The sequence below is a fragment of the Protopterus annectens genome, chromosome 6.part0 (genome assembly GCF_019279795.1).
Source record: "Protopterus annectens isolate FY-2018-M chromosome 6.part0, PAN1.0, whole genome shotgun sequence".
Classification (NCBI taxonomy): Eukaryota; Metazoa; Chordata; order Ceratodontiformes; family Protopteridae; genus Protopterus; species Protopterus annectens.
In genome coordinates, this window is record NC_056737.1 from 83254576 (window position 1) to 83280301 (window position 25726).

General features: G+C 41.2%; 1 protein-coding gene across 1 annotated transcript in view; it reads left to right on the plus strand.

Annotated features, from left to right (window-relative positions):
• TTLL5 (tubulin tyrosine ligase like 5) overlaps nt 1-25726 on the plus strand; it is a gene marked incomplete in the record, with an annotated part of 5893562 nt that overhangs the window by 2948311 nt on the left and 2919525 nt on the right. Inside the window, 1 exon segment of the mRNA XM_044073865.1 lies at nt 19735-19797. Within this exon segment, the coding sequence (XP_043929800.1) occupies nt 19735-19797 (63 nt within the window).

Consider the following 25726-nt stretch of genomic DNA (forward strand, 5'->3'; position numbering starts at 1 on the left):
TATATATATATATATATATATATATATATATGTGTGTGTGTGTGTGTGTGTGTGTGTTTGTTTGTGTGTGTATATATTTTATATATGTATGCATATATATATATATATATATATATATATATATATATATATATATGCATGTATATATATATATATATATATATATATATATATATATGTGTGTGTATATATATATATATATATATATATATATATATATGTGTATATATATATATATATATATATATATATATATATATATATATATATATATATTGGTTATTCTTTCAAGTTTAGTAAAAATTGTGGTAGTCTACTTTACTAAGGTTCAGTATGCAGTTAATAGAAAATGAGGTATTCAGGCCTGGCGGTTTTCCTCCTGTCGGTTGACTCTAGTCTAGGGTGTGTCCAATGATTTTCTTTGTGTACCTGACTAAGGAGTTGGTAGGAGTACCTTGACGAATGTCTGTGCAGTGATGTGCTATCCTTGTCTTTAGCTTACTGATTTACTCATAGCTGAGTTAAAAGTTGAATATCCTTTATTAAAATTTTTAAGATTTTCAACAAAGGATATTCCATTTTTAACTCTACTTGGACTACCTAGTATTTTATTTTTTTGTAGTACGTATTTTAAAGTTTAATTTTTATTAGAGAACTAGGTGCATAACATATTTCAAGGAGTGAACTTCACACCGTCCACATTGTGAAGTTTCTCCGTGGTTTGTTTTTGACTCAGTATAGGTTGCCTACTGGGTTTTCTGAGACTTTGAGGAATACTACCGATTTTTCTTTTTGCAGTTATGGTACATATTGCCTCTTCTGAGGAAGGATGATCTGATGTGCTCGCTGGACCTCTTGGATGCCTCTCATCTCATTACAATAGCCAAGCAGATGAGGGAGGTACCTCTAGTCATTTTCAGTTCAGAGCACTGCCATCTGTCTTCTCCACAGCTGTCTAAGTGTTTACCAAGTGCATAGCAATGATAGCTGCGCAACTCAGACTGCAGGGGTTCCCTTATCTAGACAACTGCCTCATAATGACTGCCACAAAAAGTTTCCTCTTTCACACCAGAAATTTCTTACTGAATGTCCTCATCCCTAGGAATCATTTTCAGTTTTTAAAAATCTGCACTGGATCTAGTTCAGGTATTTAAATGTACAGGTTTTCACCTGAAAACTTCCTGTCAGGTAGCTAAACTTTTTGGAACCAAACTGTTGTCACTACATGTTTCTCAGGTGTTACTGCACCAGCATCCTCCAGCATGGCAGCTTCAACCATTCTCACACCTCACGTGAAGTTTTATCGTAGGGTTGGGAGGGTGGCCTAATGGTTAAGGTGTTTGCCTTACAAACACAAGGTGCAGGGTTTGAGTCTCACAGGAGATAACTGGTTAAGCTTAAAATGTCTCACAAGGACAGTTAACGTAGTACTAATCTATTAACTTTAGTGGACCCTTTTTCTCTAGTGATTCATCCTCCATCACCTGGTAAATTGTCATGTCAGACTCTCACAAATTTGCAGATGGCATATTCAGTGGTAGATAACATCTTCTGTGGTTCCCTTAGTCCTCTTCTTCATCCTACCCTGCCACATAGACTATAAATGCATGTCTTCTGTGGTGGGGTGGCATTTTCAAGGGAAAATAGTCCTGGACACATGGTCCCAGACATTGGCCAGTCTTTACATCAGTGTAGTGGAGGTGTGGTAGAGCCTTCTTGTTTTGCAAGCTTTTCAGGTTTTTCTCCCCATGGGTGTGATTGCTCTTCAGATGGACAATATGTTTGTCTTCTGGTACATTAACAAGTAAGGCAGTACCTGTTCCCATCCATGTTGGGAAAGTTGTGATGATATGTCACTGGGCAGTGTATTCTCAACACTTTCTTCTTGCATTGTGCATCCTGTTGAACTGTATTAATCTAGCAGACAAACTGAGTAGATCAATCCTTCTACCACACAAGTGGTCTCTCAATTCTTCAGTGGCAAAAGATATTCAGCTGCTGGAGCCACCCTTGCTGTGATCTGTTTGCATCTCCATCCAGTACCAAATGCAGCAGGTCTTTCATCCTGAAACTGCATTAGGGACAACCCCTGAGGGATGCTCTAGTTCGAACATGCCCCCTGACTTTTTTTATGCTCATCCTCTCATAGCAGTCTTCCATCCGAAATTGGGCTGGTGATTCTCATCACCCCATTTTGGCCCCATCTGGTTCCCCTTTCTTTGGCCTCACCAAATTTGCCTTCCTATGGTCATGGACTCGGTATGGATCTGATTTCTCACTCACCTGACAGGCCTCATCTGGGCATCAAATTCCTCAGTCTGACATCCTGGTTTCTTCACTTCCAGTGTTGGCCTGAAATTCTTTGCTTTCTACTAATGATCACATCCTAACATTTTTCAAATGCCCTGCATTAGGAAGATTTGCAGACGTAAGTGGAAGAGATTTTCAGTGTGGGCATGCTCCAAAAGGCTGTACCCCTTTTTGATCCTACTTTTTTGTATTGTCTTTATTATTTTGTGGCCAGTTGCTCTACAGCTATAGTCCACTTAACTGCTATTTGCAATTTTCACATGGGTGAACAACGTGTCCCAATTGCTTCCCTTAGATTTTCAAAAGCTTTTTAAAGTATAGTTATTTTGTTGCATCCATCATTTAGAGATCTGGTACCTCCCCAGGACATTACAATTTTACTTCAGAGCCTTACGTTCATCCCTTTTGAACCTGCAAGTACTGCTGACCTGAAGTTTTAATTCTATAAAACACTTTTTTCTGGTAGCCATTATTCAGAGTTGCAAGCAGTGTCACATAAGCCTTTGTATCTAATCTTTCATAAGGAAAGGGTGTCTTTCAAGACTAATCCAGATTTTCTGCTTAAGGTGGCCTCATCAACTTCTTTGAATCAGACTGTCCATTTACTGGTTTTCTTTCCCAGTTTTTCTAACAAGAGTGAATATTAATTGCACTCTCTAGATGTTCACCTCCAGCTGTGATTCTGTTTACATCATACGAAAGACTTTCAAAAATGCTCTCCTTCTCTAAGTACAAGTTGCATTACAGTGTCTTTAAGGTTACCTTGTCCTGATGACTGTCTGAATATATATCTTTGTTTATAAGTCTAGAGGACTGTCCTTACCCCACCTGAGCAGCTGTTGAATTTACAGCTTTCTTCAATAATGTTCCTATTGGTGATATTTGTTCAGCTGCTACATGGTCTACAATTCATTCTTTTATTTTTCATTGTAAGCCTGATGTATAGTCAAGATCAAGGGCCTCCTTTGGCTCCACAGTTCTCCTGAAGATCCTTTTGTAGTACCTCCCGGGGTTCTTGCAGCTGGGGATTCTGTCCCATTTGTTGCGAGAGATGGAAAAGACATCACATATGAACATTTTGTAGTTACCATAATGCAAGGTCCATGCTGTCTTCTTCCGTCCATTTCGATCACCCCGAACCACCATCTAACTGCCAGATTGTCACCCGTCACTGCATTCATCTTACCTTGGCTGTTAACAGTCCATTGGTTTGCATCCTGCTTTCCTAGCATTAGTTGATAATTTAGGGGTTCATATAGGAGTTGTGATATTTTCTCTGTAGATCAAATTTGATCTGAAGGACTGGTTTGGTGAAGATACATTATGGGAAGCGGGAGTCTGAGCCTTGGAGCTAGAAGTCTACTTGAAATTGCCAAATTCTGATCCATTCAAACATACTATACCCAGTTGTAGAGATGGACAAAAGAAGACAACACAGATTTAAAGTTATGGTAAGTACAGAACTTTTGTTTAACTCCTGTGTGAAATTCTGTTTTCAGACAGATTGCAAGCACTGTAGACATGCTTTGTTTTGCGTGTGGAAGAATGGATTACTTAACTAGATTTAGTACTACTAGTAATAACACTCTTCACCTGCGGAAACTGTAACCACTGAAAAGCATGCTGTTAATAATTTTGACATTATACATTGTGATAAATTTTCAGCCAGAATACTTAATTCAGCATTTTGCTATTCTGTTGGTGTAAATCCTGTCCAGTTGTATGTAATCAGGACATGGATGGACTGATGCACATGGATGTTTTTCAGACTCCACCTGACAGCATTGTCTGATTAAGTGACTTGCTAAAAGTCACACAGTTAGGCAAACTGAGGTTGATGAAATCAAACCCTGGACCACAAAAAGCAGCTTCTTAATATCTCTTAGCTTTATTCTTCCATGCTAACTGGCAGAGTTCTTTTAAGTGTAATGTTTGACTTTGTATCAGGAAACTGCAAGGGCTACAAAACTCAGACTATGTGATTACTCTTATAAAGGTGTGCAGTATGTATGTATGTATGTATGCACAAAGAAAACCCTTACTAAAAAAAATTAGTTGAATTGTATTTGTTGAGATGGGGAGCAATATCCCATTCTTCTAATTGAAATACAAACTATGTTTATGAAGGTAGGTCATCCTGTTGCTGTAGACCCCAATTTAACTAATTAAATTATAAGTAAAGACTTGCCCCACTTTAAAGAGTTGTGGAGGCATTGGGAAGAATGTAATTGTTTTGATAGATCACTTTATCAGTATGTGTAGAGGAAACAGCAAGTGAATGATTCTAAAGATAAGTTTCTGCTTAATCTGGAAAAACAAGTGGAGGAAGCAATCACCAGCCACACAAGCAGACATGAATCAAAGAAAGACCAGGGCATAGTGTTAAAAGGGCCCTAATTGTACAAAAAATGGCTTAGTACACAGAGAGGAAGAACATACAAAATTTAAAGAGATATACAAGCTTAGATTAATGGCATAACAGCCTTCAAGAGCAGAATTATTAGAAGAAAGGGAATTCCACAGTAAAGTATTGCAACCTGATTGAGTTATCAATCAGGCATTAGGAATGTCATTGTAATCTAAAAGTGTTACAGGACATAGAATAGAAATAACTAACACGACTAAAGTGAAGGAATCATTCACATGAAGAGGTGTATTCCAAGAGAATGAAGTTTGAAAGTATAGAAAATACACAACCTGAGCAGAATTCTAAATTTTATGCCAACCTAAAATAGAGGGCCCAAGAAATGGACAGTTCTAAGCAGCAGGTAAGTGTTTAAGAGGAGAAATATAACAAGAAAAACAATGAAACAGTACCAGCTCAGTTATACATTTAGTGTTTGACATAAATGTAATAATATTACTGTATCTTTGTGTGCATGTATGCATGTGCATACTGTGTGTGTAGGTATATAAAGAGAGATGTAGATATATACATGCATGCATACATATATCCATTTGTAAATGTAACATACTGAAAAATACATACATGCATGTGCTCACATTCTTAGATATAATACAATGTACATCTCTAGGTTACTGGACTAATAAGTAAAGTTGTTTTTGCATCGTGGGGACAGGGTTTGATATTACCTAGCAGTGAGCTGTTATACTTATATGCTCTGGAAAGAACTGCAACCTGGAGCCACCACTGATGTGACAAAGATTTGAAACATCTTAGCAAGACAAATAATGTTAAGATATGGTAGAATGCTCCAGTGCAGAAACAGTTCATAACAGTTATAAAGAGTATAACATTATGGTTAAAGTAGATTTGAAAAAAATGTAGTAATTATTGATAAGTCACAACAGAGGAAGAAACATCTCTTATATAGATCCTCAACTATTTTATAATTCTGTTTGTAAAGAGCAATAGCCATTGATCAGAAAGTGGGTACTGTCATGTTACTCACTTAAGCTGACTTTCTCTCTCATTCATTGATTCACAGTACTTTGAGGAGTGAGCCCAGCATGTTTGAGTAAATACAAACAAAGAAAACAGAAATCTATAGTCAAACAAAATTTTGTCATTGCCTCCTCTTAACTGCATCAATGATCCAAGTGAAACAGCAATCCTGGCATAATGAGAAAACTGCCTTCCCTTACAATGTACCAGAAATGTATGCACAAAAGACGAAACTATCCTGAAGCAGTATGTTAAAGCTGTGATTGACAACTGAAGTGTATGTTGTATCAGTAGTGTGACAGTCAGACTGTTCCCAACAGAATGCACCTACAACGGTAAACTCTCATTTAACTGGAACTCAAGCAACCCCCCCCCCCCCAAGAAACATACCGTACAATTTTAGAGTTTTAAAAAGGAAGATAGGAATACATTCCCTCTCTCTGCAACCTAAGAATAAGTCAAACCAAACAAATAGTGTAGGGTACAGTATTAGTCAGGCCTATTTTTAATAGCAACTCTCAAGCAACCAGAAGCTACAGTTCCAGTGAACTGAGAGTTTACTGTAGTTCACATAGAGTGATTCAGAGTCAGAGACTTGAGCTGTGTTGTTAATCAGTATTTATTTTATTTTATTTAAGATTGGTTAATGGTGTAAAGGAACTAGTCCGAAGACCCTTTCAGCCAGGACCCAAGGTAATAGGCAGACAAAAATAGATGAAGATGGTACATATGATGAATGACAAAGCCAGTAGTTTATGCCAGGCTGAAATGTATAGGGACCACTGCTAAGTGTCAAAGTATGTGAGACCAAATAATTAGCACAGTTAATTTGGATGTTTGGCATCAGAATAGGAGGTCATAGATGGTGCCTCAGAATCAGTTAGGTTTTTAAGGGTACAGTATGTAACACCACTTCGCCATATTTTTCTGTGGGAAATGATTAGGCCTGAGCATTCAAATAATGTTGAATACATTACAGAGATAAAAGCAGAGGGCAAATAAGGTGATACATAAAACTGAAATGATGTGCTATGAATTATGCATGATTACTAGCTAAATCAAAAAATGTTTTTGTCAAACTTGAAATAAAAATAAGCCTGAAGTATAAGCAGATGCAGCAGTGACCTGAAGTAACATTTAAAAATGCAGCTATTGAGTCTGTAAAGCAGCTACAACAGAAGGAAAAAAGGTGGATGTGTAATAAACTTACATTAAAATAGACCTTCTATGGAGAGAGTCCCTGTAATGTTGTTCTTGTGTCTTTCGGCTTTTCCCGGTTAGGGGTCGCCACAGCAGAACTCTGGTCCGCTAATGATTGGCAGTTGATTGTTACGTGCCGAGTTGCCAGCCCTGACGCACAACCTTCAACGAAGGTACGCCCATTCACGTATGTCTCCACGCAGAAGATGCTGTAGCTGTGAATCGAACCGGACAGCGTCTTACTGTGAGATGACAATGCTACCGCAGCACTATATTGAATCATAACATTTGGGTTTTATCTTGCTCACATACTTTTCCCCCCTGCCAGCAGTTCTAAAAGCTGTGTCTGTGGCGTGCATGTTGATGCTTTTTATATCCCATAATAGCACATTTCTTCACTTTTCATTTTGAGTGTCACATGTCCCTCTTGCTTTAAGAAACATTCTGTAAAACATTGGCTGTAATTTTTTTTCTTCAAGTAAATTTGTTCTTTAACAACTTCTGTTATTAGCAGTGGCTAAGTCTCTTAATAAATATGAATACAGTATACCTTTGGCACCTAAAGAGTTTTGAATGCAAGTTTTGTTTCATTTATCCCTGCCCACAAAGTTTGAAGACTATGAACACTGTGAGAAATTCACATAAATCACTGACATTTGACTTGAAAAGCTACTGGCTTATTTTTTTTCGTTGAGAATTTTACAGGCTAATTTAAAAAAGGATCCAGTATACAAAGTCAGGCTTGCTAACCATGGATTCTAAAACTTTGTCTATAAAGTTTTCTTTTTCTGAGGTTTGCATATCTTTGGGGTATCTTTCTTCTGAGGCTGGCACATCTTTTGTACTGTCAGTGAAAGAGAAAATAAGCTGGTTTTTACTATGCTGGGGATCACAAAGGCACTGTCACTAGAACTTAAGTTTAAACATGCACCTCTGCCAACTCTGACTAAGGTATCCAGGTTAGTAATATCTGAAGTTGTAATAGAGATGGTGTTTTTCTTGTCGGGAATCTGAGCTGCAGATTTGCACCCACTCAGAGCCACCTCCTCTCAGGTTGGGGATATGCCTCTATATCACACGTCCAACTGTAATGAGACTATAGAAGGCTTGCTTAGGTCCTGATATACACTGGGAAATCCCCATTACCTGTGATTTTACTTTGTGAGGCTTAAGACTGGTTCAAGTTTAGCCTTGGGAAACTGCCACATGCTTCAGAACCTCTTTAAAATCACAAGCTAGGAGTATTTCTTATACATGTTTAAAATTTAGCAACTGTCTCTACAGTGTGTCCTTTCTGATAACAAAGATGCACATTAAATATCCCATGGATGTCTTTCACATGATGTCTATTTTAATGAGTCATGTAATGTAATTCCTCTCTTAAGAGGGGGCTGTCAATAATGGACATGGTACCAGAGATCATGGGCAAGATTACCAATCATTTTTCAGAGTGTGCAGGGTTATTGCAACAAAACCTCAAGGCATCCTGATTTTGAGCCACCAGTTTACAGGTCAGTTAACTGATAAAGCTGAAATTTGTCTTTCCTTAACTGTAGCAGTGATAATGTTCTAACAGAGTCTTTTAAATGTCTTCTTGTAACAACTAAGTCCAGTAAATACAATGACTGTCTTTACTCCTCTTATATAGCTATGGAACATATTACCACTGAAAACCAAAGCATTTAACGAAAGTAAAACCTTCAGGGAACAGTTCAGACTGTATCTAAAAATAAGTGTCTGTGTCCTTGCTCCAGATCTGACTAAAAATTGATCTGAAGTAGGAGATTCATTTGTCTGCAACCTGTGGGTTATGGATCCGATATCGGATCCGAACCGGCATGGTTTACCAGCTATGGATCCAAGCTCTCAGCTCCTCCCCTCACCCATAATGCCCTGCTCTACCCTCATGACCTCAGATCTCGTTTGCCGCGCATGGTGACCGGATTGCTTCTCAAGCTAAGTGCTAATTTTAGTGTTAAATTTTCAAAATTTAATAGATTTTTTGGGGTTTTTGTGTGAAAGTGTAGGTTCCCCTTTGACATATTTACTTTTTAGAGTTAATCTAAAGTTATATCCCTCCCCTCGCTGTTGGCGTAGTGTGTGTGTGTTGGGCCTGTGAGTGTATTTGTGTGTTTTAGTTACTTTAGTTTTAGTAACTACTGTGATAGTTTGGGATGGCAGAGCAACCCAAATCTATCTTTTCTAAATGCTCCGAGTGTGGTCATAAGCTTTCCCCAGCTGATGGCCACACTCGGTGTGTTAGATGCCTGGGGGTTGAACACCTCACATCTGGTTGTTCCATTTGTGCAGGGTTCAACCCCAGGGCATTGAAGGAGCGGAGGTCCAAGCTTGTTTTGGCGGGCCTTTTACCGCCAGACTCGGCTCCGACCTCCGCTCCTTCGGGAGTAACCGTACCTACGGTTATTCCTTCTGCGGCGCCCTCCTCCTCCTGGGACTCAACCTCCCGTTTCTGGTTCGGAGGAGAGGGATGCTAAGAAAAGGGACCGGAGGGAGAAGCACCATAAGCGGCGGGCCGAGACCTCTGTTTCGGCCCCGCCAGCCAAGCGGGCTTCTCCCGGCCCGCTGTCGGCTCCATTGTCGGCTCGGTCTCCTCCTTCTCAGCTCTGGTCTCCAGTGTGTTTTCACCGGGACCTGAGGAGGAGGAGACCCGATCTCCGCCGAGGCTATCGAGGAGGCACTCCAGGCCTACCTCGGTAGCCTCGCCGAGATCTACGATAGCCTTTCGATGCTGATCTGGACCGGATGATGAGAAGGTTCATCCAGGCCCAGATGCAGATGGGAGTGCTCTTGCCTCCCCTCTGGGGAGTTCAACACCCTTTTCAAACCGATTGCTCCTTCTCCGACCCGCTATCCGGGTTCGAGCAGCTGGAGCCGAGCAGCTTCGAGCCGGGGTGGGTCGGCGCCGATAGTACTTTGTACTGGATCCGACCCTGCCCTCGAGTGCATCGGATCCGACCTCTCGGAGCCTGGATCCGAGCTCGGATCCGGGGATCAGTGCTCCTTCGGCACCGCCTGTGTCGGAGCGCACTGTCCCTTCGGATCCGGCGCCGCGCCGGCTCCGATCCACTCTTCGGATCCGAGGGGGAGCCGATTGTCGGATCCTTTGGTCGAGGTCGGCTCCTTCGGGCGCTTGATGTAGTGGAGAGGGCCCTGTTGAGGGTCTCCGGACCCCGGCACTTGTTTCGCTCCGTCCCGCTCCCTCTGCACTGGGCCAGGCTTCCACCATCCGCCCTTGGGACAGCCCGCTTGTGCCCCAAGCTGCTCCAATGGAACAAATTGCTGCTTGCAGGAGTCCTCTGACAGCCCCCAGAGGATGTTCCTCTCAAGCATACGTGCAAAAGGAGGCACATTGACTCCCGAGTCTCTCACGGAAGACACGGACTTGGAGGAAGGGAAGGCGCCCCACGGTCACCCGCCGAGGATGTCTCATTTGGGGACATCATGGAAATGCTCCGTATAAGGGGGGGGTGGTCTGCCCCCAAGTCTTCCTCGGACGAGTCCGTGTTCTTGGAGGCATTTGAAGCGGGCCCGTCTACCTCTTGGGTGTCCCCTCCTGCCGACCCCTGGTGGACCTCATTACCACCAGGGCGTGGAAGGAACCGGACACCGTGGAGCCAATTCCTAAGAGGCCCGATAGGATCCTCAGCCCACCGTCCGACCGTGCCCATTGGAGTAAGGGGCCTCCGGTAGATGCCATGTTGACGGCGGTGGCCACCAAGAGGGAACTTGCTCAGGAGAGTCCCTCAGTCCATCCCCCGAGCAAGGAGTCTCGGATGATGGACCGCTTGGGGAAGCGGATGTTTAGTTCAGCGACCTTCTCGGTAAGGGCGCTGAACTACCTGGCACACTTCATTAGGATGCAGCGAGATCTCATTAAAGAATACGCTGCATCTCCCCCAGAGTCCATGTCAGAGGAGGACAGGGTGCTGCACTCCACCCGCATGGCCACTCTTAGATCAGTTACTAATACCTCTATGCAGCTACTCTCCCACGCTACGGAAGGCGCCGCTAGAGCCGCAGGGGCAGGCCTAGTCACTAGACGTCGGGCCTGGCTCCGTCACTGCGATTTTTCTGAGCCCTTCAAAGCGTCGTTTGCGAACGCTTTGATGGTTCTGCCCTCTTTGGCAAAACCGTTCACGAAACCTTGACCCAGAGCGAGAAGGACGGGAAGACGCTGTCTGCCGTCGGAATCCGCTTCTCTGCACCCCAGAGGCCCTACTCTAGAAACCAAAAGGGTCAGAAGAAGATGTGGTTCCGGAAGTCGCAGCAGTCCCAGCCTGCTCCGGACAACCAGTCCTTCCGTGGCAGAGGAGGACAGGGAGGACGCCGCCCTAGAGGCAGAGGGGCTCCCAGAAACTTTGGGTCCAGAGAACCTTTCTCTGAACGGCCCGCGCAGCAACCCTGAGGGGTTGCCCGGCTGCTCCACTCTGGAGGCAGTCGGGGACGCTGGGCACCTAGCGGCATGGGAGTCCATAACATCAGACCGCTGGGTTCTCCAAATCATATCCAGAGGATACCGCATCCCTTTCTTCACTTTCCAAAGTTGAAGTCCCTCCCAGACGTTCCACCCGGTCAACGGAGGCCGCTTTGGCAGAAATTGGCCATCTGCTAAAGAAAAGAGCCATCCAGCCCGTCCCCAGACCAGATCGGATCAGGGTTCTACTCCAGGTTCTTTTAGTGCCAAAGAAGACGGGGAACTAAGACCAATTCTAGACCTTTCTCTCTTGAATCTGGCAGTCCCCAAGGAAAAATTCAATGGTCACTCTGCAATCTATTCTCCCCTTCTGGGAGAAAATCACTGGATGTGCTCTATAGACCTCAAAGATGCGTACTACCACATCCTGATGGACAGGCGCCCAGGAGGTTCCTCCGCTTCGGCTGGGAGCCAGTCACTACCAGTTCCGGGTCCTTCCCTTTGGTCTCACCACAGCCCCCAGGGTGTTCACCAAAGTGTTAGCAGTGGTAGCGGCCCACCTGAGGCTTCAGGGGTGCAGGTCTTTTCCTACCTGGATGACTGGCTTCTACCGCCCCAACAAGGCATCTACTATTATTGGCGAGACTCCTTTCTCCATCTTGCTCCTTTCTGGGCATTACAATAAATACAAAGAAATCCAACCTGGCCCACACAGCTCTTAGATTTTATAGGGGCCAGGCTAGACACAAGGAGTTTACGAGCCTTCCTCACTGCGGACAGAGTTCAAAATCTGCAGCTCCAGGTGCGGGCCATTCTCCACTCAAGTTCTGTTCCAGCGGAGTTGGTCCTGAGGGCTCTAGGGTCCATGGCATCTGCTATAGCACTTCTTCCTCTTGCCAGGCTCAATATGCGCATCCTCCAGTGGACTCTCTTAGTACAGTGGTCATACCTTGCTCTCCCTATGCATCATCCCATTGCGATCAGCAAGGCTTGCAAGCGGTCCCTCCTGTGGTGGCTTCACTCTCCAGATCTCCACGGAGGCCGCCCATTTTGTGCTTCTCCCTCGCCACGGTGACCACGGACGCCTCCGCCTCGGGTGGGGGCATTTTATGGCCGTACCGGCCAAGGCACGTGGAACGATACAGAGACCTTACTGCATATCAACGTTCTAGAGATGAGAGCAGTGCTCTTAGCGTTGCTAGCACTTCAGGACTTTCTTCCCTTGGGAACAATTGCGATTCAATCGACAACATGTCTGTGGTCTGGTACATCAACAAGCAAGGGGGAACAAGGTCTTACCCCCTTTGTCGAGAAGCCATGAGAGTTTGGGAATGGGCAATCTCCACCAACCGCTTTCTAATAGCAACGCACATTCCGGTCGGTCCAACATCCTGGCGGACAAGCTCAGTCGCACCATTCTGACCCCTTACGAGTGGTCTCTCAATTTTCAAGTAGCGGAATGCATATTCGCACGGTGGGGAACTCCTTCATGCAATCTTTTTGCCTCTCCCTCAAACACCAAGTGCGACAGTTTTTTTGCTCTGATACCCCCTCCAGGAGGTTCTCCAAGAGACGCTCTGGTGCATGCTTGGCCACCCGGTCTTCTTTACGCTTATCCACCCTTGCCTCTGATGCTCCAAGTTCTTCAGAAAGCCTCTCGGGTGGGTTGCAGAATGATTCTCATTGCTCCGTTTTGGCCTCGACAGATCTGGTTTCCCTTTCTAAGGTCTCACTCAGTGAATCCTCCTTGGATTCTAGATCCCATTCCGGATCTGATATCCCATCCATCCTGCATACCTCCTCCGAACCTGGACAACCTGAAGCTGACCGCTTGGCTGCTCCAGTTCCACTCTTGATCAGGACTCCCGGTATTTCGTCACCTGTTAAGGCAATACTGGTGGCAGCTCATAAACCGTCCACTAGGAAAGTCTACCGCAGCAAGTGGAAACGGTTTTCTTTGTGGGCGGAGCGGCAAGGCCTGAATCCCTTCACGGTTCCTCTCCCCTTAGTGCATGACTTTCTAACCACTCTTTTTAACGATGGTGCCAGCAGTTCCACAGTCAAAGTACAACTGGCGGCAATTTCCATTATCACATTGGCCATGACTCTAATCCTCTTATGTCAGCCAAGTTGTGTAAAATTTTCCTTAAAGGTACTTTTCTTCTCAGACCCCTGTAAAACAAGCGGTTCCTCCTTGGGACCTCTCTTTGGTTCTCCAGGCCCTTTCGAACCAGCGGCTACGGTGGATCTCAAATTCTTGTCTTTCAAGACAGCCTTTTTGGTAGCCATTACATCGGCCAAGAGAGTTTCAGAGCTTCAAGCATTATCAGCTAAACCTCCTTATTTGGTATTTCATCCGGACCGTGTTTACCTCAGGACCAACCCGTCCTTTCTTCCTAAAGTTGCTTCTGAAGCAAACATTAATCAGTCCATTAACCTCCCTGTTTTCTTCCCTAAATATGAAAACAAAGGTGAATACAAGCTTCACTCATTAGATGTTCACAGGCAACTTAGATTTTATCTAAACAGAACGGCTGGTCATAGGCAATCCGACCAGTTGTTTATTTCCTTTGCTAAATTTAATTTGGGCAAGCCAATTTCTAAAGTTTCTCTGTCTCGCTGGATTTCACAGTGCATCTTATTGGCTTATCAAGCTTCAGGAAGGCCCGCACCGGAGGGTGTACATGCCCATTCAACCCGGTCAGTATCTACCTCGGCAGCCTTCAAGGCTAGGATTCCTCTAGATGATATTTGTGCAGCAGCCACGTGGGCTTCATCTCATACTTTTATTTCCCACTATAAGTTGGATCTTGCATCTAGGGGTAGAGCATCATTTGGCTCTGCGGTGCTCCGGAATATCCTTCCATGATGGCCGCCCAAGATTCAGGTAGCTGGGGACTCTGTCCCACAGGTTGCAGACAAATGAATCTCCTACTTCAGATTTAGAAGTTATGTACTCACCATAACGCACCTACTGAGTAGGTGTATTCATTTGTCTGCAACCATCCCGCCCTCCTATCCCCCTGGCCTTTCAGTTTCCTGCATATTATCTGTTACCCTTTTCAGGGTGTTTTTGCTGTTGGCAAACTCGATCTGAGGTCATGAGGGTAGAGCAGGGCATTATGGGTGAGGGGAGGAGCTGAGAGCTTGGATCCATAGCTGGTAAACCATGCTGGTTCGGATCCGATATCGGATCCATAACCCACAGGTTGCAGACAAATGAATACACCTACTCAGATGGAACGTTATGGTGAGTACATAACTTCTAATTTCTTCCTTACGCTACCCTTAAAAGACACTTGCTTACATCTACCCTGCTATGCCCTGCTTGTTGACATTTTCTTAATTTAGTTTTACCTTCTCTCCCTATCTCAGCTAAATCTTTCTGCTTTTTCAGTTCATTTTGGTATATATGAGCAACTCTTACTGTTTTGTAAACTGTTATTATAAACCTGCAGTTGCCATTGGTAATGCACCATCTGTTTTAAAGTTGTGTATGCTACCTCTGTATGTTATAATAATATTAAATTTTTGTGGTAACATTGTATTTGCTAGTAATTCAGGTTAACTATAATCTGATTAAGATGCGTTATGGATATTTTTTCCCAGGGTCTCTGCTGAAAAGGGGTGCCTTTTTTCACCCATTCAGACCAACCAGGTAACCAAATGAAAATAAACGTGGATGTACAGATGGGAAGACTGTCTGCAACTTTTGCAGATTTCTTCTTTATGTTCTTAGATTGCAAAATTCTTTTAACATTAATTATTTTGTGGAAGAAATCTAAAGGTAGGAGCAGGAGCAAATCCATGAATTATTTAAGTGTTCTTTTAATGAGCATTTGAAAGAGGAGAGGTAAGAGATCTTATGGTTAAAAGGTAGGAATGTTCTAGACTTTTACTGTTGAGTAAGAGTAAAGGCTTTGGCCAAATGATTTGATGGGTTTAGATACAGCAAGGAGTTGTTTATCTTGTTACCATGGAGTTCTCTTTGGGATGTAAAGGTCAAGTAATTGACTAAGGGTTCGACAGACTAAGAGTTTATGGATATGTGCAGGTATGAGTTGAAGATAGGAAAGATGGTTGATAAGTTCAAGTCAGTTAAGGGAATGTAGAATTTTACACTGGTGCATGGAGGGCTTTGCACTAGAGGCATACTTGGTGATTTTGTTGTAACAGCTTTCAGATTTATTTTTTAGGGAAGACTGTAGAATGTTCAGAATTAGAGCCCCATAGAGTACAGAGTGTAAAATGTAGGATTTGGCCAGAGTTAAGTTTGGTAGGTGTATTCAGGAAATGTTTGTTCCTTTATAGCATACCATGTTTCTGATGTTTTTTTTAATGCTAGTTTCAGTGTGAAAGTTAAACAGAGATTCTCATTGATTAATACACCTAATAATTTAGTATAGTAGATCAGTTCAATTTTAATGTTATTTGTGGAGTAAATCTGGAATATATCAGGGGAGAGGGATTTTGGAGTAAAGAGGAGGAGCTTGGTTTTGTTAGGGTTAAGTAGGAATTGAACTTTGGTAAGCCAGGTTTCAATGAAGGTGAATGATAGTTGAGTTATATGTGTAAATTCGTTAGGCTGTCTGAAGAGCAGGTGATACTGGAGTTATCTGCATATTGAACAAGCGTGCCTTGTCCAGAAGATGTATATATTAATTATTGATGAAAATGTTGGAATAAAAGACCAAGGATGGATCCTTAAGGTATACCTGTCGAAGTGACAAGGAATGGTGAGATGGTACCTTGCCACTCTAATTATTGCTGTCTGTTAGGTAGCTAGAGAACCTTTAAACTGAGGGAAATTGAGAAGTTCAGAGTGGAAAACTATATCAAAAGCTTTTGACAGGTCAAGAAATACAACAGATAGAAGTTTGCCAGAGTCTCTTTCTTTGCTGGCAATATCCATGAAAGGTAATAGGGCAGTAAATGTACTGTGCATCGGTCAGAAGCCATGTTGGGTATTGTTGATGTGTTTATTTTCTAAGAGATATTGAAGAAGTTGTTGAATGTATTTTTCTAGAATTTTGGAGGTTAGGGACAGGATGGTTGTAGGCTGAAAGTTGTTTATGTCAGTAGAATTGCCACCATTGTGCACTGGGATAATGTGATACAGTTTCCCTAAGTCTGAAACATTTGATTCGGAGATGGATCTATTAATAAGAGTGCTGATTGGATTTGCTATGGCCTCTGTAGCTAGTCTGAGGTAATCTGAGTAGAGGTTGTCAATTGAGGATGAGCAAAGTTTAGGTTTGAGTAATTTTTTTTTATTAGAGTCGTGGGAACTGGCTGAAAGAAAAAGTTGGCAGGGCTAGGTGAGAAAGGACAAGAGAGCTGGTAGTTTTGTGAGCATTGTAAAGAAGGTGTTTTACAGGCAAAGTTTGGGGAATTAGGTACTGAATAATGGGGTTTGTAGTAAGATTTGATTATGACAATGAAGTACATGTTGAAATTGGTGGTTATTTGGATTGATTTTGACCAGGTTGCATAGAAGTCTGAAAAATTTTAATTTTTTTGTAATTTTTGTTCTTCTGTCATGTACTCTATACTTTGCATCTTTCTTTCTTGAGGAATTTGCAAGATTTGGTGTGCCATGGGGCAGGATAATGTTTAATTTGTTTTGTATGCTGCAGGGTAAGTGTGCTTAGAAGTACTGCACTGAAATGTTAAACTGCTTCATTTAGGGGAAGAATTTTCAGAATGGACTAGTTTATGGATTTTAGTGTTTGAATGAAAGAATCTTGGGTAAACTTTGTGAGGTTATGGGAGTTTTAAATTTTTTGAATTTATGTTCTTTAGTTACTTGGGAAATAGTGCTATTGGTAAAAGCTGGTAGATGGTCAGTTTTGGAATTTGTGATTGTGGCAGATAATGTCAAATTATTTGGATTAGAGACTAATATCCACTCAAGGATGGTTTATTACTATATTTGCCATGTCTTGTTGGGGTATTGATAAGTTGAGTGAACATACAAATGTTCATACTGCTAGTTAGGTTGTTTGAGAAGGTCTGCCAGTTGATACTAACATCTCCAAGTATGATAGTTTCATTACTGTTTGTCTCTGAAACCCAGGAAAGTATTGCTTTAAGAATAGGAATGTTGTGTCCTGATGGGATATCAACAACTATAAGGCATTTACATTTGGAGACATTTAATTTTAGGAATGAGATGATAATTTTTGCATTAGAAAATTTTAGGAGGGTATCTTAAAAGATGGTTACTGTAAAAGTATTTGGGAAGAGTAAGAGTAGGGCTATTCCACCTCCTTTCTTCTGTGGTGTATCTAGCCTAAAAATATTATAGCCTAGTGGTAGAATTTCACTGTCTTTTAAATTGGGGTTTAACCAAGTCTCTGTTACGGTTAGGACCTATGGTTTATATTGATTTATCTAGACATGGAAGTATGAGATTTTGTTACATATGTTCCAAAGGTTTACAGTGACTGTCGTTAACATTTAGGCATGAGCTTTGTAGTTTTGGGTCTAGTTGGGACCTTGGTTGGGTTGGATGTGTCCACACTGATCAATGAATGAGAATGATGGGTTATTTATTTATGATCTGAGATATAGTTGTAAATGGTAATAGTTTTAATTTTAGGATAGTATAGAATCTGCTGGCTATTTTAGGCTTTGGATAGCAGATAAAACCAGTGGGAAATAAGCTGGGGGAGATATTAGAGAAACTGGTAGGAAGTACATAGTAAAGTGATGCAATAGTAGTGGTTGAGGTCTGAATATTGTAAATTAGTGTGGGTGAGGATGTTGTGTAGAAGAGGAGGAATATGGTAAGGCAAGATTAAAGTAACATGATTAGTTTGAGGAGTAAAGGTATGGTGTAGTTGAGAGGGAAGGAGTTGGAATATTTCTATAGGAAGTAAGGATGCTATGATAGACAATAGAGAAAAGCAGTAAGAAGCTGGGTAGGAGGGGAAGCAAATGTTTTGTTAATAAGTTGTATGCGAGGACTGAGTAAAGGAGAGTATAAATATAGATATGGGTGGGTGGGAATTTTGGGTAGAGTAGGGGAATGAATTGTGTGTACACCCATGCTAGAGTGATTAGAAGGACAGTCACTAAAGAATCTAGAAGGTAGGATTTGTCCCATAGCTTAGATCATTGTAACCAGTGCTATCCTGTCAAACTCCATAATTCCACCTGTTTTGCTTACTGTAATTTCTGTTTAAGCATATACTTGTGAGATTATAGAAGGAGAGCAAGAAAATGAGAAAAGTTAAGCTTGGCACTTTGTTCAACAAATTTTTGTGAGGATCAGTCGTTGAAGGTTGGGCGTCAAGCTGGCACCTCGGCACCCATAAAAAATCTACTGCCAATCATTAGCGGACTGGAGTTCCGCTGTGACGACACCTAACCGGGAAAAGCCGAAAGAAAAACAACAAATTGAACTGATTTAACTGAGCCCAATGCAGCTTATCAGGACAAGTATGTCTAGCAGAGGTTTTAAGAAGTTATGGGAAGGGGGTCTCTAGCTGTGTGCACAGTGAGTCAAGCTAAAAAGCGATGTTTAGATATTTTAACTGTTTTTAATACTGTTAGCCTTCCATTAAGACTTGTTAAATATTGCTAAAATATTATTTATTTAATGCCTACCTTAGGAGTAGAATAAGCTGCAATACTGTGCCTTGAGCTGTTTTATTTTGTGCTGGAGATTAAACATCCACTCTGTCAGGTAGCTGTATTGCCATAGACTGGGGAGTGATATTTTGGTGCTTTATTAATTGCATGTCCTAAAATAGAGTAGATATTTTAGGACTAGAACAAGCTGTCATATGGGGTCTTGTGCTGTTTTATTTTCCACTGGAGATTAAATGTAAGCTGTCCCATGTAGCTGTATTGCTATATACTGGGGATTAAAAGTTGGTGCTTTATTAATGGTGTGTTTTAGAGTAGATGTTTTAGGATAAGAACAAGCTAATATATGGGGTCTTGAGCCATTTTATTTTCCTCTAGAGATTAAAGGTAAGCTCTCTCAGGTAGCACTGTTGCCCAAGACTGGATAGTGATATTTTACATTTTATTGTGTGCATTAGAATGGAATAGATGTTTTGGGAGTAGAACAAGTTGCTGTGTGGGGTCTTGACCTGTTTTATTTTTCTCTTGAGATTAAACTTAAGCTGTCTCAGGTAGCTATATTGCCATATACTAGGGAGTGATATTTAACACTTTATTAATTGCGTATCTTTAAATAGAATAGATGTCATATTTTATGCACAAAAGGTTTTGTTATGTACATTTCTAGTCATGTTCGCTTTTAATGTAGTCTAGCACTAAGTTACTGTCTCAGGGATGGTGCAGTTTTCTGGTTTTGTGAATTTCCTATAAATAGCTTGTAGTACAGCTATCTGTTTTGTTTATTCTTTAGGTCCTTCTTGGAGTACAAAACACAAATGAACTACATGCTGGCCTTACGACTTTTCCCAGACAGGTAAGTAACAAAGAGCCATTCAAAGATTTTTCCTGGCATTATCTTAAGAGTTGTGCTGAAGCTATGCATATGAGGTAGTTCTAGTGCTTTCCCCACAGGAGTGATTCTTAACCTCTTGCCTGTTTGTTTGAATTTACTTTTGGCACTTGATAGCTGTGACAGAAGCTAAAATATTGCTCAAAAATAAATGTACTTCTGCTACTGCATTACAAGCTAGAGCTCACTGCTGCTTCCAACATTTGCACTAGCGCTACATCATCAGAAGTTAAAACACCATCTAACATTACTGTATGCAGACTTTCACAAGATTAGCGAGGCCAGTGTACACAAGCACTGATATAACAGCAGTGTCTAAACTGTCTGTCTCTCCATAGTAATGGCAGGGCTTGTAGAAGAACATGTGGTTAACTTGTTTTCCATTATTCTAATGAGAAGGAGTATTTCTTTAAGACATTCTGACTGTGGTTGAGATAGGTAAAAGGCGAAAGAAAAAATTTAAAGTGAGGATATCTTGGGATTGCATCTCCTTCTCACTCACAATGTTGTCCATTGCCCTGCTTTGAACTGTTATTGTTTCTAGTGGCAAAGTGCTTCATGCTAGGAAGAGCACTTCTGCCCTACTGTAACTCCGCTAGCTCACTGAAAAGCAGCTCCAGAGAGATCACACCTGGGTTTCCTGTGTTGTGTCTTGCTTCTTCATTTCCTGACAAACTTCTATAAGCACATCAAGCCAGGGCCAGCACCTCTAACCTACTGCAACTCAACTAGTCCACTAAGACAGTCCCGGACAGATTACACATAGACTTCCTGCATTGTGTATGAGTATGTATCTCCAGACAGCCTTGTCTAAATGCTTCAACTCAAGGCCAACAAATGCCCCCAGACACATCACACCTGGGCTTTTTGTGCTGTGTTCTGCCTTTGCATCTCCTGACAAATGTCTCTATATATAAAAGCTGCTTACACTCGTACTGTAATTGACCTCTTTGTTTTGTGTGTATTTTCACTGTAAAATCAGTGAGAGTTTCAGTGATGATTGCTGTTGACTCCCTTTTCTGTGCTCCATTTTTCTGTTTTCTTGTATTTCCATTACCCCCATGCATACCTTACTTGAAGATAATTGGGTGCCACTCTTTCCTTTAAGTTCTTAGTTCCTGTATTATCCCACACCTCCAACACAGTCACAACTGAGTGTACAAACACAAACATCAAGGGAGCAGCTGCCCTACATAGATATAGATCACATACAGGCAAAACACTGTTGTGCAACTATTGACTCTCCCTGATAATTCTTTTCCCTCAACAGTGAATGATTGTACTCCATTAGGTGCTTCGTCATTACATATGCAGCACACTCCCTTTTTCAAAACTTTTCTCTCCGTAGCTGTGTGCATATGCAGGTCTGTAGAAGGCTGCAGTATGAGCCAAAGGGCTGCAGAATGCACTTGTCTGAAATGATTGGCTAATAATGTAGCTAAGGGGGCTGGGACTGATTCTTTCTATCCTGAAACTGTTTACATTTCTAAAACCTGCGTTCTTGCTGTAGCCTCACACCCTGCTGTGAAATGCCCTCTCAGGTAGCTCACACCTCTGAATGTAACACGATCTACTCCATTATTCACTCCTCCCCCTATTTGTCACAGGCACTTTTACTTATTTTTCTACTTGAAACTATTTTTTGTATGTAGTGACACAGTAGGTAATAATGATGCTGTTGCTATAAATATCACTTGTTTGCTGTTTGCTGATGTATAGACAGTGTTAAAATTCATAAGAAAAGATTGTATGCATGCATTTGAAGTAACTATTTACTTTTAACTACACTCCTGAAAGATGGTTTAGACCTATGTGCACCTCCCAAACTTATTCTGTGTCTGCTGTATTCTCCCTGTTTGGGGAGATGCTTACAGTACCTTCTGAGCAGTCTTTCACTTCATAAGAATCATAGTATATACAAGACTATTTGACCAGAGTTCTTGAGATCCTTGGCAATAACTATCATCAGGCTCTACCAACCTTTTCAAGGAGGGCAAGGCCCATAGCTCCCAATCGTCCCGAATTAACTGGGAGCACCCATTTTTAAGCTTAAATAAGCTTACTTACTCGAGTGCCCGGTTTTGGTATAAAAAGACCCGAGATCTACAGCGAATCACGCTCTGTTCTGGCTGTAGACATCTCAGCCAATTAGAGCGTTGCTTTACTGCACCAGTTTTCCATGCAGCTAGCCAGCATGCTTCTGTTTAAGCAATGCCTACATGCGGAAGTTACAAGGGGCTGCAGCGGACCTGCTATGGATGGAGGGCTCAATTAGGTCCGCTCAGTCTGCATATATCAACACATCGGGATGGTGGAAGGCTAGATATCAATCTCTGAGGACTAGGGGTGAGGACTGAACTACTGCATCTGGCTGCTACTTGGAATCAGACTGTCGGAGGGAGAGAGGAGAGAGCTGCAGAGAAGCAGAATATCATTCGTTCGTGTCATTGGATATTCTGAGAACTGAGACGGCAAGAGAGAGAAGAAATCGTTCAGTTCATCTGTGAACTTGTGAAGAGTGATCGAGGTTTTTCCAGCTTGCCGTGGTGATCTTTTGTTCGTGCCCGTGGGTGTGTGGATTAAATAATTGTTCTCAGGTGGTCTGTGATCTGTGTTTTTTCTCCTTGTGTGTGAGTTTCCGAGGATTTTTTTTATTTTCAGGTCAAAAACTTCATCAAACAGGTAAGCTCTAAAAAACAGTTATTTAACTTGCATTAACCGCTCCTATTGGCTCGGCTGCCACATTAGCAATGCATGCAGCCTGGACCATGAGGACCCTACAATAGGAAAACCTCAGCTGTAGAGGGGTCTATGAATTCAAAATAAGGCTTAGAGTGATGGGTAAACCTTCTGAATTAAGACTTCTCCATCCGGCAAAGCCTTTCTTTCTGTATCCCAGGTATGTGTAGTATACAATGTACAGAGCATGGCATAGTTTCATACAACTGATAGTATTATTTGGTATTTACATTTCAAATCCATGGCTAGTTAGTTAAAACTTGTTAAAAAAGTCACTTTTGCACCTTTGATAGTTTAACATCAAGTCTCTCTAAAATATTTTTGTTGTATACGTCATGGGCTACTTAATTTTTGTATTCTGATGTTTCAACATTTTCTGTGCTACTCTTATTGCATGCTGTACCTATTTTTGTGTCTGTTATGTAATTAATTAATTGCATCATACTGTTTTTTAATTAAGTTTTGCTCTCTAGAACTCCAATGAATAGGGTTTAACAAAGTGGGCAGTCCTGGTAAACAAGTACATGCTTAAAATAATGCCCTGTCTTTGTGTAATTGAACAAATGGGTGGACGTGTCCATTAATGCACTAATTTAAATATGCATCTTATGTAAATTAGATGTCCCTGATTTTAAGGTCCTTTGCCCCTGATTCTCTGATATGCAGGTTGAGAGGTATGGCAAGGCCTGTAAGTCTTGGAGTGTCTTTTAGGGCAGCCTTCCATTTGAGTAAGGTATGGAGTCACATTGCTTAATATGCAGTGGAAGGCACTGGGTAATGAACCTTTCTCTCAATTTAGTTTTGTTTACTGTCTGATGAAAATTGAGATTTCTTGATGTCCTAATTGAAATCACTGTTAACAGTATTCTTAACATATGGGTTTTCATCTGCTGATGTCCAACAGGGGTACCAGAGCTTTACCTTCTCAAGGGCATATGTCCAACACATGACATCAACTCGTATTCATTGGGTATATAGATGGATATATGTACAGGTACCTCAGACTATCTCCAAACAAGCAGCAGCACTACTACAGTAATCAATAAGACATCTACTGTTATGGTAAGTTCTTGCACAACTGTAGTTTCTAGTGTTACCTCCAGTATTTGATGTAGCAAGAAAGAAGAGATGTCAGATACTAGGGTCCTCTGAAAGCATGGAAAGCAAGGAACAAGTCTGCCATCAAGAGCCTATATCACATAGAGTGCATGGTCATCGATTCCAGCCTTTCCTGATAACTACATTTTTTGAGGCCCCAGATTGTTTTTGTTGGGAACCTTTGTATTTTTTTTTTTGTTTGTTTTAGTTTTTTTAATATGCCTAGTGAGATACATGCCAAATGATACATTATATTCTATAATGAATGTATCCAGGGTAGAGTACTGGGGAACAATAACTTCCTTGGTTTTAGATGAGATGCCCTTTCGTATTAATTGTGAGATGCTGAAGAATTTACAGTTATCATGCAATATTTATATGCCCTACTAGTTATCCCTTTTTAATAACAGCTTCTCTTCTAGATTCAATTAAAAACTCAACCAGTGCAGGTCTTTCATTTAGGTTCCCTATACCTTTCTCTTTGTATTAATCTCTGCTTGTGTTGTATATGAGCCTTATTCATGTAGCTCTAAAATATCCCTTCAGATCAGGTAATCCTAACCATGTTCTGTTGAGAGGATCAACTTAAACCACTTGCATGTTGCCCTCTTCCCCTCCCATATAAAATCCTTCAACTCTATTAATATCCACAACTTCTTTTCTGGTTGATAAAAATGTCTGACCTGTGTGTAATATTAAAGGGATTAAAACATTTTTATTGCTTGTTTCTTGATATCCATATACACAGGCAAGAGCTTCCAGTTTCTCAGTTTTTGTATTATGTTTTGTTTAGCCTATTCCCAAATATCTTTAGCTGCCATAACAGAATTCTTTTTTAATCCTTACTCTTAAATGCTTCATTTTAGCACATCCCCATAAACATGGGTGTTGCTGAATCAATTAATGTATGGGTACATAGTTTATAGCCGTAGCCTTTGTTCTATCTTCATTAATTGTATATCCTGAAAAAACCTCAGAACTTTCTTAGAATGTTCCACAACACTGAGATGTCTTTTTCTGGTAACATCAGGTATAAAGTGACATCGTCTATGCATAAAGCCAATGTTTCTTGGACGACACACCAATTATATCCTTGAATTTCTGAGTCTTTTATTTTCTTTGCCAATGGTCCTAAACATAATGCAAATAAAAAGGGGAAAGAGGACACCTCACAGATACAACTTATCAGAGAGGGACCCTCTAACTTTGATTTTTGCTTCCAATCTGTCATATATTCTTCTAATTAACAGTATTATTGTAACAGGAAATTACAAATGCTTCCATTGCCCTACTCTTAAAATCCCATCTTACTCTGTTGAATGCTTTGTCTTCATTAAGACCCACCAATAACAGAGGTATTTTCTTACATTCTACGTCCCGATGAATCATCATTGTTCTGTTAATGTTGTCAAATGTGTGCTTGCCCTCCACAAAACCACATTGGTCCATATCTGTCTATTTTGGCATCACATTTGCCATTCTTTTAGCCATTATAGATATAAACATTTATAATCATTTATAATCATGATTTAGAATCAAAATAGGACTCTGCGAGGCTGGATCTGATGGGTCTTTATCTTCTTTAAGTATTACAGCCACCACAGCTTTCTTCCAGGATATTGGCACTTCTCCTTTTAAAATACTGTTAAACAAAATCTTCCAGATGCTTATCACTTTCTTCCCTCCTAGCTTCCAAACTTCCACAGGAATGCCATCTTTTCCTGGAGAATTTCATGCAGATTAGTTAAAAATCACCATTTTTCTTCCATAAATATTTACAGTTGTACTTTTTTCTTGAATTCCCACTTATCTGCTTTATACATATTTGCATAAAATTTCCAAAATATCTCTAATACCTCTATAGGATTACTGGGCATTTTTCTTGTTATAGGCTCCCAAGTTTGTCAACAGCCTTTTCAACTTCCTCATGTCTAAGGTGTTGTGTGCCAAAATATGTATGCTCTGGAGTTATTATTTAAAAAAAAAGCTTAACAGCAATCTTTCTAAACTCATGCATATTATTGCCACTTGCCCCTTGCTACCAGAAATCTACCAT